The 15269-nt window shown below is 44.5% G+C and overlaps 1 protein-coding gene across 5 annotated transcripts in view; it reads right to left on the reverse strand.

Moving 5' to 3' along the window:
* USP25 (ubiquitin specific peptidase 25) overlaps positions 1 to 15269 on the reverse strand; it is a 465144-nt gene that overhangs the window by 298403 nt on the left and 151472 nt on the right. For all 5 annotated transcript variants that reach the window (XM_069204108.1, XM_069204107.1, XM_069204111.1 and 2 more), the window contains one exon: positions 11699 to 11847. In XM_069204108.1, coding sequence (XP_069060209.1) covers positions 11699 to 11847 — 149 coding nt within the window. The remainder of the gene's footprint in view (positions 1 to 11698; positions 11848 to 15269) is intronic.

Here is a 15269-nt window from a genome sequence, read left to right on the forward strand (position 1 = left end):
TTTTGGTAGCAGCTTGATGGTTAGTTTCCTTGGGGAACTAGTTATGTGGTGATTAATTGGTTATGGTAGTTGTTTAAGTTAGGATTAGTTGTTCGTATTTTATGAGGTTTGAATTTTCTTTTTCTGAAATGGTAATTGTAGCAAAGATGATGTCCCCTTAAGCCCAGAAATGACTTTCCTGGATCCCGCTAGTAAAGACTGGTATGTTCTCGACGTTTTTCTAATAGTGAGAAAGTGGTAGGTTGCGCTTGCACAGTCTTAAGCAAATCGCAGGTGAATTGTGATGTATGTGAAGTAAGTAGGGAGTCTGCGTACTCAAGTTGAGGTTAGTAGGAGTGTGCGTACTTCATGGTGTGAGAGTTGGGAAGTCATCAAACTTCATATGTGTGTGGCACTTTGTGCTAAAAAATTATCCACGTGGTTGTTGGTGATGTACGGACCCTGTGTGGTCTAAGACTCCGGAGTATATTGACAAATGTAGGAGACACTTGGTTATATGTTGTAATCTGTCTGGTTTAGTAGGTTGATCGGGAGTGGTCAACAAGTCGGTGTGTGAGTCAATCGAGTAAGAGAAGTTTCGACTGAGATTTGGCGAGTCCTATGTGCAACAGGACAGACCCAATGATCAGTTTAGAGTAAAAATCTGTGGGTCGAATTTTGCTTGTGAATGTGGGAGACTGAGAAAAAGGAATAGCTACATAAGCCAAGAGAGCCATTAGTGAAAATCCGTAAGGTCTCTGAAGCGATTGTGTCCCTTCCTGTAGTAAACCAGCAGGTTTGTTTTAGTTATTGTGTTTTGGTAAGTGCTCACAATAATTTGCATTAGTTGTGTGAATCAAGTTGGAGGACGAGCCGCAAGACTTTGTCAGCCACAGTGTGTGAGTGTGACGTCAAAGTGAGCTGCGCTGGGATAGGTGGGTTAGTGAAAAGAGCCGCGAGCGGATTGGCAGCCCTCCGTAAGAGGCAACTGGTTGAGTAAGCGGGTGAAGGGAATCTTAGGAGTAAAAGTCATTTCATTATTGAATCAAAGTAAACAAAACAGGCGAAATTAAGTTTTTCAAGATGTTTAAGAGTGCGATGAAGGGTGATTCTTACATTAAGGCGTCATTGGGGGAGCCGACCCCACCGGAAAATTCTCCGGCTTACATTGTGATGGTGGAGCGAGGTGTAGCACAGTGTTAGTGGTTGAAGCAATGGTGTAAGTTAACTAAAAATCAAGGGTATTTAGCGTTTCCGGAGCATGGAAAGTTTAATTTGAGAATTTTGGACCAGTTGCGAATGTCATTATATGATATGAAGCCATTACCGAGACCAGCACAGTTTGAGGCTTTAGCAGTTTGGGAGCTGGTGGCCAGACAGCAACAAGGGATGAGGTTCAAAAGGAGGATGAAGACAGTAGAGAAATCTTTAGCTGAAGCTAGATGGGATTGGGAACAGAAGAAATGGAGAGCAGTGACACTACAGGATGTTAAATTGTTTCCTGCAATTACAGAGGAAGATGAGGCAGAGAAGGAAGATAGTGCTAAAGAGTTTGAAAGTGCAGGAAGAAAGAAAAAGAGAAAGTCTTATGTTGATGATGAAGATTCTGATGTTGAGGATCTCATTACGCAGCTGTTAAGAGATCGACCTCCACCTTTAACAACCTATTCAGGGGGTCCAGGCACTGGTACCACTGCCGCTACAGCTACTCTGGCACAAGCCCAGGGGGCTGAGGGAGCTGTACAGGCAGAAGGCGGACAAATACCAGGGGTAGTACAGAGTACACCTAATGCAGGAACTACTACTGTGGTTCAAGCGCAGATACATCCACCTACGGTACAGAGAGTTTATCCAGATGTACCAGTACTTGAGACAGTCTCGAACATAATGGTGCAGAGGGAGCGAGTTCTTCCAAAGCCGATGTTAGTTCAGACAGAGCCGACTTCAATGTTATTGCCTTCAGCACAGGCGCAGGGTTTGCCGAAGTTTACACCAATGACAGGAACCAAGTCTGTTATTACACCAGTCATGAATCAGGCAATGGGGGTAACATTCCCGCAAGGTGCAAGTGTTAGGGCAGCTCCAGATGCAATATCAATACCAATTACTGTTGGTCCGGCGGTACCCTTATTTGCGCAGAAGAAATCAGTTGTGGGAGAACAGAATGAATTGTCACCGAGTCCTGTGAGGAGGGGAGTGAGTGATCCTGTGCAGATGTCGTCGTCTGCAGGGCAGACTTTCAATGGATCTAGACCTTTAATGGATTTTAGTCCACTTGTAGCACTTCCAGACGCAGTGAATGGCCCGAATGAGAGTCAGAGTTTGAAACATTTGACACCGCAAGCTTCAGGTGCAGTGATGCAACAGTTACCAGTGCCAAATGCAAGTAACATTTCATTACAGGGATTGTCAGCTCAGCAGTTGAGTGAATGGTTAGACAGTCTAAACACTCCTCAAAATGCATCTAAGAGCGAAGATCAGATAAATCGTGTAAGACTGAACATAGAAGCAACGGAGCTAGTTGAGGGAACAATGGGCGTAAACTGATTAGAATGTTACCCCGAAGAAGAGCTGAGATATTTGTGCCCAAAGATTACAAGAGAAGTGAGTAAAATATATCAGAAATAGATTTCGAGGCAAAGGATTTTGAACACAAGAGGTCAGCAGGAATGAATGCACATTTGAGAGAATTACTGCAGAATGCTCAGATTTGGGGAGCATTAGAGAAGTGGGAAGGTAGATGGACAAAGAAAAAAGATAAACGAAAAAGGGACTCACAAGGGGAGTCTGATGCTCAGGTGGAAAGGGAATCTTTAAAGATGCTTCCAATGAGAGAGATTCCAGGAGGGCAGTTCGTTCACGTCCCATGGCACAGGAGTGATATACTGTAATTTACAAATAATTACCCAAAATTGAGAGAGAAGCCAGTTGAGTGGTATCAGCAAACCAAGAGATTTGTGAAACTTTCTAAATGTCTGTGGTAAGACTTGAACACGCTATTGGAAATAGTGGTACCAGCTGACTTGTGGGTTGAGTGCAAGAGAGCAGTAGACTGCCCAACGAGTGAACCAGAAAGGGACAGATTAAGAGGTGCACCTTCACCTGAGGTAATGAAAAATTATTATAAGGTGATAAAATTCCTTAAGACCGTAATCTCTCCTAAAAAATATTGATTGGCAAAGGATTGACAGAACGGTTCAAGAGTCTAAAGAGTCAATACATACTTTTTATGAAAGATTGTTAAAAGCATTCAAGGAGTACAGGGGCAAGGAAGCAATTGAGACATGTTGCATTTTGTTTTCAGGTTTGTCGAAGGTTTGAGACCAGAAGTAGGACAGATGATTAAGAGTCATTTAATTTGCTGGCAGGCAAAACCGATTGATGAGGTATTGCAGTATGCAAAATATTGTAGTGACTAGATTGAATTAAAGCAGGAAACGTTGAAGGAGAAAGTGATGGTGATGCAAATAAAGGCAGCACAAACAGGAGTGCAAGGAGCCATAGTACCGCCTATGCCGCCGCAACAGAGAGCTGTTATGTTTCAGCCTCAAATGAGAGGTAGAGGACGTGGAATTGACATGATGCATGGTCCGGATTTAGGGACCGTAGTTGTTCAGAATGACGTACAGGGAATGAAAAAGATGTTGCCATGTCATTTGTGCGGAAACGTGGGACACTGAATTGGGAGTGTCCGTTGATGGCGCAGGATGGTGTTGTTCAGCAAGGTGATGTCAGTACATTTCAAACTGTGAAAGTCCCAAGAATGATGGGATATATTCCTAATGTTCAGAATCGTAGACAGAATTTCTTACAGGTGCAGCAAATGCAGGTGCCACGCGCACACTTAACACAATTGCAACCAGTACAGCAGCAGGTACCCATGGTACCTAGACAGCAAATGCAGATACCTCAAGCCCCGATGGAACAGCAACAGGTGATGCTTACTCAGCAGGTCACAGGTCAGAGACAATAGTGATAACACAGTGCATCAGTTTCCATTTTACAGTGAGGATGAAATAAACGAAGAATGGATGAGTGACAGTTCGGATGAAGGGGCTTGTATGCTTGCTGCTTCCCTAGAAGTAGATCAGAGAGGACCTTTTGTGAAGGGAAAGGTGATGGGCTACAAGGTCTCATTCTTAGAGGATACAGGAGCTACACGCTCTACAGTAAGAAGCATAGAAGTCCCGAAATTACCTTTTTCAGGCAGAACAGTTCAAGTTGTGGGAGTGAAGAACAGACAGTTGACAAACCCAATCACAGAACCAGTGCAGGTCAAAATTGGAAATTATCAAGGATTGCATAGATTTGTGGTGTGCGATTCAAGTCCTGTATCCCTACTGGGAAGAGACTTACTGTGTAAGACAAAATGTTCCATTAATTGTTCGGACACTGGGATAGAAGTCCAGACAAATAGTGATGATGAGGAAGAACAGGTGACTGAAATGATGGTTAACAATGCCTATGGAGAATATCCATTGATTGAAATGTTCACGATGTTTACTGTGAAGGAATTGCATGCAGACTTGCAGAGAACAGTGAAGGAAGAAGTCTGGGACTTGACAGGAAAAGAAGTAGGTCTGATTAAGGTGGTAGAGCCGATTAAAATCACTCTGAAGCCCAATGCAGTGTTCCCGCAGCTTCCACAGTATAAAATGCCCCAAGATGTCTTGATGGAAGTGGCACAAATAATTGAAGACTTCTTAAAACAAGGGGTTCTGAAGGAAGAGTTAAGTAGCCCAACAATAATGGGCTTGAAAAAGCCATGTGGGAAAGTGCGCATTGTGCAGGACTTGCGAAAAGTGAATGACATGGTGGTTGAATGTTGTCCGGTAGTGCCCAATCCAGCAGTGATACTGTTTCAGATTCCTTGCGATGCAGAGTGGTTCACAGTGGTTGATCTGTCACAAGCTTACTTTTCAGTGCCACTTCATGAGGATAGTCAGTTTCTTTTTAGTTTCAAATTCCTAGACAGAGTCTACAACTGGTGCAGGCTTCCACAAGGGTATACGGAGTCACCATCACTGTTTAATCAGATCTTGAAAAAGAACCTGGAGTCATTAGAATTGTCATACCAATCGACTCTAGTGCAGTATATGGATGACTTATTGATCGCATCCAGAACAAGGGATGAGTTTAAACATGACTTGATTGCCCTGTTGAATCATTTGGGAGAATTTGGACATAAGGTTTCACCTGTGAAATTGCCTTATTGTCAGAAATCAATAAAATACCTGGGACACCAGATTGAAAAGGGATTAAGAAGAATCTCCAGGGAGAGAATTATCATGATTCTGCAGAGAAGCCCCCCGACTTCTCAGAGAGAACCCGGTTGCAGCAGCTTTACCAGGTTGCCTGCACGCAGTAGCCACAGTTGGACAAAGTCTTTCCAAATGCGAGGGGGTAGTCAAGGGATACCCTTTGACGGTAATGGTACCACATTCTGTTGAGATTTTACTGACAAGGACTAAAACGCAATACTTGACGGGTGCAAGACTGACTGACAATGGTCTAAGATAGATGAAATAACTGTAGAGTGTGCCCCCCATAGTACATGGCTGTCATATTGTCTGTCCGGACTAAGACAACCTTGCCTTTCAGGTGAGTTAGGAACACTTTCAAAGCTAGGCGAACACCCTGAGGTTGTTGATGTGGAGACCCTGGTGTCCGAGAGACCTTGAACTGTGAGATTCCATTGGTGAGCACTCCATCCTGTGAGGGATACATCAGCTGTGAAAATGATCTGGGGAACAGGGTCGAGGAACGCCTGCCCCTTTAGGAGATTTTGAGAGTTCCATCCCTGCAGAGTGATGAATCCGGCTGTCTACCAACACTAGATCCTGTAACTTACCCTGTGACTGGTACCATTGACGTGCTAGACATTAGTGCAGCGGACGCATGTGTAATCATGCATTAGGGACTATGGTGAAGCAATCATATCTAACAGACGCCTGTCTGTTCTGACAGTGAGGTGCTGACTGGGTTGAAATTGTGATAGCAATTTCTGAAAATGATGAACCCTGGCTGCATTGGGATAAGCTAATCCCACTTGTGTTTTGAGAATAGACCCCAGATAGGGCTGAGCCTGTTAAGGTTGAAGGTAAGATTTCTGAAAATTGATGGCAAACCCTAACTGATGGAAGTGATCTAGGGTGATCTGAGGGTGTTGGTGACTCAGAGGATGTGTACTGGCTTTGATAAGCCAGTCCCTCATGTGTTGAAACACATGTATGTTCTGTCTGCGTAGATATGCTGCTACCATTGCTAAACACTTGGTGAACACCCTGGGTGCAGCAACGACCCCAAATGGAAGTGCTTTGAAATGATACTGTTGGCCAGCTATGACGAACCTGAGGTATTCGCGATGTGCTGGGTGGACTGGGATGTGAAAATAAGTGTTCTTTAAGTCAAGAGCGGACATAAAGCCACCCAGTTGGAGAGATAGGATCACATCCTGGAGGGTGACCATGTGAAAATGCTCTGACAGGATAGAACAAATTAAGGGCCTGAGATCTATAATAGGTCTTAGTGAACCATCCTTTATGGGAATGAGGAAGTATACTCTTGTTCCTTGATATTGAAGAGGGACGGGCTCTATAGCTCCATTGAGTAAGAGAGCTTGTGTCTGCGGGGTGGAAGGTTTGGAGGTGTACTGATGAGCTCCAGACAATAACCATGTTGGATAATGTCCAACACTCATTGATCCAATGTTATGCATCGCCAGGTAGGGAGAAAATGTTGAAGTCATCCCTTGAAAGGTGTAGAATGGTCAAGTGGGAAGAAGGGAGTCACTGTTTTGAAGTGGATGATGCATCAACGGTGGGAGCACATTTGCGACGTCCTTTGGAGAAGTTACCCATGTAAATGTCCCCTATAAAAGCCCAGTGAAAGGGAGGTTTTAATGTGTTGCCTATATGAAAAGGAAGAGGCATCTGCAGATGTTTTTGCACCTGGTTTATATGAGGATCTACAAAAGGACCCACATGGTGTGGGGGTTTGGAGTGCCCCCATGGCGTCCTCAGTGTCCTTCATTTTCACTAGTGCTTGGTTCACTTGTGGGACAAACCAATGTTTCTTATCAAAAGGGATGTTTAAAAGTTTGTACTGAACTTCTGGCTTGAAACAAGAGATCCACAGCCAAGCATGTCTGTGCAGCAATACATTTGTATTTATGCCTCTAGCAGCTGTATATGCTGAATCTAGGGTGCACCTGATGGAATTGTTGAAAATAAGTTTTCTTTTTTGTACAAATTCTTGTCCCCTTTTCTTATGCTCCTCCAGGAGATACTAGAGGAGTTCCTCCATTTCACAGTGGGTGCAATCATATCTAGCTAACAAACCCTGTGTGTTTGCAGTTCTCAAGTGATTAGAAACCTGCACCACTACGAGTTTCCCTGAGGTGCCAATCAGTTTGGACTGTTTGTCAGGCAGTGGAGCATCGACTGTTTGTGAATTAGCCAGTTTCTAGGCAATGGAAACAACCGAAGAGTCAGGAGAAAGCTGCGCCTGATATAAACAGGGTCTGAAGGCGCTGCTTTTTATTTTGTCGACCCTGGGAGTGATGATGCGTGCTTGCATAGCGTCTTTAAAAATATCATGTGTATGATGCAGCATGCCTTTCAGGATAGGGAGGTATATGTAGGCCTTATGAGTGCTGGATAAAGTCTCAGAGAGGAAATCCTCTTCAATATGATCCTTATGTACAGGGAGTGCAGAATTATTAGGCAAATTAGTATTTTGACCACATCATCCTCTTTATGCATGTTGTCTTACTCCAAGCTGTATAGGCTCGAAAGCCTACTACCAATTAAGCATATTAGGTGATGTGCATCTCTGTAATGAGAAGGGGTGTGGTCTAATGACATCAACACCCTATATCAGGTGTGCAAAATTATTAGGCAACTTCCTTTCCTTTGGCAAAATGGGTCAAAAGAAGGACTTGACAGGCTCAGAAAAGTCAAAAATAGTGAGATATCTTGCAGAGGGATGCAGCACTCTTAAAATTGCAAAGCTTCTGAAGCGTGATCATCGAACAATCAAGCGTTTCATTCAAAATAGTCAACAGGGTCGCAAGAAGCGTGTGGAAAAACCAAGGCGCAAAATAACTGCCCATGAACTGAGAAAAGTCAAGCGTGCAGCTGCCACAATGCCACTTGCCACCAGTTTGGCCATATTTCAGAGCTGCAACATCACTGGAGTGCCCAAAAGCACAAGGTGTGCAATACTCAGAGACATGGCCAAGGTAAGAAGGGCTGAAAGACGACCACCACTGAACAAGACACAAGCTGAAACGTCAAGACTGGGCCAAGAAATATCTCAAGACTGATTTTTCTAAGGTTTTATGGACTGATGAAATGAGAGTGAGTCTTGATGGGCCAGATGGATGGGCCCGTGGCTGGATTGGTAAAGGGCAGAGAGCTCCAGTCCGACTCAGACGCCAGCAAGGTGGAGGTGGAGTACTGGTTTGGGCTGGTATCATCAAAGATGAGCTTGTGGGGCCTTTTCGGGTTGAGGATGGAGTCAAGCTCAACTCCCAGTCCTACTGCCAGTTCCTGGAAGACACCTTCTTCAAGCAGTGGTACAGGAAGAAGTCTGCATCCTTCAAGAAAAACATGATTTTCATGCAGGACAATGCTCCATCACACGCGTCCAAGTACTCCACAGCGTGGCTGGCAAGAAAGGGTATAAAAGAAGGAAATCTAATGACATGGCCTCCTTGTTCACCTGATCTGAACCCCATTGAGAACCTGTGGTCCATCATCAAATGTGAGATTTACAAGGAGGGAAAACAGTACACCTCTCTGAACAGTGTCTGGGAGGCTGTGGTTGCTGCTGCACGCAATGTTGATGGTGAACAGATCAAAACACTGACAGAATTCATGGATGGCAGGCTTTTGAGTGTCCTTGCAAAGAAAGGTGGCTATATTGGTCACTGATTTTTTTTTGTTTTGTTTTTGAATGTCAGAAATGTATATTTGTGAATGTTGAGATGTTATATTGGTTTCACTGGTAATAATAAATAATTGAAATGGGTATATATTTTTTTTTGTTGAGTTGCCTAATAAATATGCACATTAATAGTCACCTGCACACACAGATATCCCCCTAACATAGCTAAAACTAAAAACAAACTAAAAACTACTTCCAAAAATATTCAGCTTTGATATTAATGAGTTTTTTGGGTTCATTGAGAACATGGTTGTTGTTCAATAATAAAATTAATCCTCAAAAATACAACTTGCCTAATAATTCTGCACTCCCTGTATAGGTACCTGGTGAAAGGCTGCATCCCTACTGATGAGTTCTTGATATGAAGTTGTGTCAACAGGGGCTGAAGGCTTGGTGGGATATAAATCCAGGTCAGTAGTACGCCATAGGGATCAGCCACCCCCCTTTGCTCACCTGTGAAAGAATGAGAGGCTCCCTGTGGTTTAAAGTTTAGGGGGTCACCCTGAGAAGGAAGTGGTGAAGGGGATGGTGGTGGAAGGGGAGGGTAGTGGTTGAGAAGGAGATGGAGGAGGGTGCAAGTTGCTAGCAGCCTTGTCCTACTTTTTAGGAGGCCCCAGCAAGTCTATTGCTTCCCCAAATTAAAGTTGATGCTTTGATGGTGGTGGTGGTGGTACCGCCACCAAAGTCTTGGTTAAAATACAGCTGGTCAAAAGCTGTATATGCCGTTGTTGTTGCTTTGGTTTGAGTTATTCCTGCATTGTTTTGGGGATTGGTTCATGAGCAGATTGCGGTGTTGGTGCCGAAGTTTTCAGTGCCAAAATTAATTTAAATCTCCAAGCTGAAGGGGTCGGAGCCGAGCCAGTCGATGCCAGAGTGCTTGAAACCGAAGCAGCATATGGTCGGCTCAGAGCTGAAGAGGGGCAACTCAGCGTAGAAGTCAATGGCTTTGCTTTCGGCGCCGTGGGCACATGCCTGCAGCAGTTGGTCGGTGCCTACCATGACCTGTTGGCAGTGGTGGCCAGGGAGCCTTGTGTTTGGTCAGAATGGAGAATTTGTTAGGTAGCAGGACAGGGGACATTACTACTCATGGTATGGTGACCTGGTGGGAGGTGCTGCATGTGGAGGTCGATCTCAATCTCTAGCTCAAAGCTGGAATCTTCAATTGAAAAGTCCACTTTTTCCAGCCACAGTGGCTTTATGGAGTTCTTCCTCCTCTTCCACAACATTCTGTTGCCTGAAGATGTCCGGTGTTTGTTTGATTTCCCTACGCTGCGATTCCTTACTATGCTATCTTTGACCCCATAAGGTTTTCTTAGATTAGAATGATAGTCAGGCCTCGCAGTCTTCCCTGTGATTAGGAGACAAGCACCGATTGTAAACTGTATGCAGGTCAGTCCTCGAGTACTTAGTGTGGCTCCTAGGACAAAAACGGAAATGGAGTCCATGCCATTAGCATCGCATTCTTAGTCATAAAACGACAGAAGGGAAGGTTGGCTCGAAAGGGCAAGGCCCGGGGACTGCGGTTGAGCTGCGTCAAATTGACAAGCTGATAGTTTTCTATCTTGTTCGATACGCAAAGGTGGAAAAGCCATTAAGAACAATGCAGGTGAGTGTAGGCGTGGAATACAAACTCACAGGAGCCTGAAACGGTCTTAAACCGGAGCACAGTAATACACGGCCCCACCTGACGGCGAAAAGAAAACAATGTAACAATGGAGTCGATGCCCATGCACAATATAACCAAGAGGAGTCCCTTTACCTCCTGACTGAAAAGACTCCTTAATAGAAGAAAAAAAAACTTGCACACATCCGGACAGAACACTAGATGGCAGGAGTATGCAAAGCATGTGTATCTACAGCCACACGTGCCTCGAACATATAATGTTGTTTAAAGGACGGTGGTTGGGTAGATTAAAATATGTTACATTAAAAATAGTATAATTAATTTGCCTTTGTGATTGGCACATGGTTAGACAGTAGGGGGCAACCAGAAGCCACATGAAGGCTCGCTTGTTTTGGGTTCAAGAGTCCAAAAGGAGCTTGAGTGGGGTCAGGCATCGGTTTCTAGCTCCCAATGGCACAAACATTTCTCCTAGAATTTTACTACCTATATGAGATGATTTCAGCTTTATATACATTTTAAAATATAACAAAATTACAGAAGTAAATGTAAACTACATCCGAGGCAGCCATGTGCTTCGGTGCTGCAGTACCCCTGCCTCATGTAAAAAGGGTCTAAATTACAGCTGTCTATGTGACTCCAATAGAGCCAGTCAGGTTATACCTGTTAGAAATGTCACCCATTTTCTAAAGAGATTGAAAGTTAAAAGCAAAACAGAGACTATATTAGTTAAATTTGGAGTCTAAAGGAAGATAATCTCACTTTTATGTCGCTAAAGCAGCTCTAAAGATAAACAGCTAAACTTTTTTGCTTAGTTATTGATTATTTAGAGTTCAGTTATAGTATAAGCATGTATGATTGTGAAACTTGATTATAACGAAAACAGAACTGTGAATTCATTGCAGTGACAACGCATCAGAGTGTTATTTTACAATGAAAAACCAATGAACGGAATTATATTTAAAAAAAGCAGAAAGCAAGAATACTTTCAGAAACGCTACATACTGTAATCTACCAGACGGCCACTGGATGGCAGTGCTTCTATTCATTACAGATACGAAAACAAACTGTGCGATGTCTTTCGTGTTACTATTCACTAAAAAAGAACTAAATAAGCAAAGTAATCTACACACGTGCTGAAGGGCTTACCTCCTGGCCCGATTTTCCAGAATCTTCTGAATGTAGTGACTCAATCTCTCCTTCAATCATGGCGGCTTCAAGGCACTCGTGAAGATCTTTAAAGCCATTGACCTGAAGTGGGTACTGTCCAAACATCTCAGCATTTTCAAACTTCTTGCCTGGAACACAACAGGTAAACAGAGGTTGGCACATTTGACCACTCGTGTTCAAATTTTCTGATCAATGACCATTAAGTACATCGGTGAATCTGACTGCAGGATCTTGGTGCAATGTGAAGCTGCTTTAAAAGCCTGGTGCCATATAATAAGAAGGGTGTGTGGTAATGAGTAGACTACTTGCATTAACAAAGGGTTTAAAATGCTGTGGGCAAATATCAAAACGTCACTCTTTGAAAGTACCTTTTTTACCAACTGTTCTACACAAAGAAGCATTGGCAGAAGCTAGCTTGGTTTCGGTCTCATTTTTTGGGGTTGAGCCGCGGGTGGGTGGGAAAGAAGGAAAGGTGGACACGAGAGGCAAAGGTTTGCCCTTAGAGGAGAAGGTCCAACATGAGCGGGCAGGGGAGAAGCATGGTCTCTGGGGGCTCGGGTACGGGGCGTGACTGAGCGCTGGATGTGATCACGTGCTCTGGGAGAAAGGTGAAATATGAGCGAGACATGGGAGAGGAAAGGAACACATTTCAGACTCGGGTATCAGACAGCCAATGCCAACCTTCTGCTGACGACCTCAGTTGACAGTTGTGGTCGCATGATTTGTTATACATTTTCACACTGGGTAAATTCAAGATATTTTGAAAGGTTTGAGCTAAGTTAATCAAATATAATTGTTTTCACAGAAACATGATTCTTCCAAGGAGTTAGTCAATGCCTCCAATGGGACTAGCCAAGATTTAAGGCGGCGCCAATTTGTGACATTTCGCTAAACTAAATGTGATACTGTGTATGTCAAGAGCAGGACATTCTTCCAAAATGCGAGAGATACATCTGAATTAAGAAAGTATCAGAAGGCAAGTAGAGTATATGAGCAACAGCTACTTTTTAACCAACAACGTAGTAAACTTGTGCAAAATTTTTGGCTCTTTTTGGATCCAGACGGTGGAGTCTCATCTTCATGAGAGGGATAAAGAGGTGCATAAAAGGTAGGCAAAGTGATGGATTGGCCTAAGTCAAAAGGGGTAACAACCTTAGGAAGGAAGGAGGCCCTTGTACGAAGCACCACTTTGTCAGGGTTGACAGACAAAAATGGTGGCTCGGAAGAAAGAGCTTGAAGCTCGCTCACTCTGCGAGCAGAGGTGGTGGCAATAAGAAAAACAGTCTCGATAGTTAAGAGCCACAATGGACAATTGTGCATCGGCTCAAAAGGGGCACAAGAGTTAAGCTAGAACCAGGTTCAAGTCCCACTGGAGCATAATGAATGGGGTCTGAGGAAACAAATGGTCTAAGTCTCTTAAGGAACCTTCAAACAATGGGAGATTTGAATAAGGAAGGTTGGTCTGGCAATCTAAGAAAGGCTGAGATGCCTCATAAATAACCTTTAAGAGTGCCCAAAGCAGAGCCCTGCTGGGTAAAGGAAAGGATGAATAAGAGAATATCAGGGAGAGGTGCAGGAAGGGGGTCGACAGACTTGTTGGTACACCATGCCACAAACTTATGCCAACAACAGGCGTATACCGTTTAGTGGAGGGACGCCAGGCTGCCAAGATAACATAACAGACTTCTGACGAAAGGTTGAAAGCTGTCAACTGTCGCTGCTAAATCTCCACACATGGAGGTGAAGATTGGACAGGTTCGAGTGGAGAACCGTCCCCTGCTGCTGCACCAGAAGATCCTCCCAAAGGAGCAGTCTGATCAGAGGATCGTATCCATGCTCAGTAGATCTGGATACCAGGCTCTTCGTGCCCAGTCCAGAGCCACAAGGATTACTTGGGCCCGGTCGTTCTTGATCTTCAGAACTCTGGATAGAAGTGGTATGGGTGGGAAGGTGTAAATGAGGCCTGAATTTCATTCGAGACAAAAAGTGTCGCTGAGCGAGTGCTGCCTTGGAAACTCCAATGCGCAAAAAGGCAAACAGATCTAACCAGGGCTCTCCCCACTGCTGAAAGAGACCTTGCGTCACCTCAGGATGGAGACGCCACTCATGACTGAGTTTGCACTGACATCTGAGTTAGTCTGTCCTGGCGTGCAGAGAGCCCGCCAGATGTTGAAGCACCAGGGTGATGCCCTGATGTTCCAGCCACGTCCAGAGTTGTAGAGCCTCTTGAGCACGGGTCCACGACCCCACTCTGCTCTGCTTTCTGCAGTACCACATGGCGGTCTGGGAACAGCTGCACCACTTTCCCTTTCAGAGAAGGAAGGAATGCTTTCAATGCAAGTCTGATCACCTGCAGCTCCAAAAGATTGATGTGGAGTCCGGATTCTGCCAGAGACCAGAAACCTCTGATCTCTGCCTCTCCCATGTGGCCACCCCATCCCAGGAGTGACGCATCTGTCACTACTCTGATATCTGGTTGGGGAAAGGAAGAGTGACCTGCCGCTGACCCAATCGCGATTCGAAAGCCACCACTGCAGGTCTTTTGCAGTTCCCTCCAAGATCTGGACCATGTCGGAGGGATTTCCCAGATGCTGTGCCCATTGGAACTTTAGGTCCCACTGCAGAGCCCATATATGCCATCTTGCATGTGTGACCAGCAGGATGCAGGAGACCATAAGTCCCAGCAGCCTCAGACTTGCTCAACAAAACCCAGAAGGGAGGCTGAGACATTGGAATCATAGCCTGAATATCTTGGACTCGCTTTTCTGGGGGCGGCAGGATAGTCCCAAAACTGCACTGTGTCCAGAACAGCTCAGATGAAAGGGAGCGTCTGAGAAGGAGTCAGGTGTGACTTCATCACGTTTATAGTGAGCCCCAGCGAATGCAGAAGGTTTGCAGTAGTCTGAAGGTGGGGGACAACTTTCTGGGGCATGTTCGCCTTCAACAGCCAGTGGTTGAAGTAGCGGAAGACTGAAACCCCTAACCTGCGCAGATGAGCTGCATCAATTTTGTGAACACCTGAGGGGTGCTGCTAAGGCCGAAGGCGATCATGGTAAATTGAAAGTGCTCGTGACCTACCACGAATCGCAAGTAGCGCCTGTGGGCAGGCAAGATGGAAATATGAAAGTAAGCGTCCAATGCTACCATCCAGTCTCCTGGGTCCAAGGCAGACAGGACCTGAAACACTGAGCCTTTTGAACTTCTCCTTCTGAAGGAAGAGACTGTTGATGAACATCAAAGTGGAAAATATAGTATAACATCTATTGATTATGGAATATGTGATTTCTTTCAGCCCTGAGGAAGTGGTTGGGTATACCGCTAAACAGGTATTGGCTGAGGCTGGTTATGTGCATAGGGCTGCAATTGGCCTGATGCCTTTCGTTTTAACTAAATCTGGATATGGACTGTGGACAGTACAAATCAAGAGTGGCTTTTTATCGTTAAACAATGCTCATTTTGGATTTAATCATGTTCATGAATGAGAAGAAGAGGACATTATAAACAGACTGTTTCCTTATACTGTTTATATTTGTATTTTTTCTGAATAAAA

The sequence above is a fragment of the Pleurodeles waltl genome, chromosome 8 (assembly GCF_031143425.1).
Source record: "Pleurodeles waltl isolate 20211129_DDA chromosome 8, aPleWal1.hap1.20221129, whole genome shotgun sequence".
NCBI classification, from domain to species: Eukaryota; Metazoa; Chordata; class Amphibia; order Caudata; family Salamandridae; genus Pleurodeles; species Pleurodeles waltl.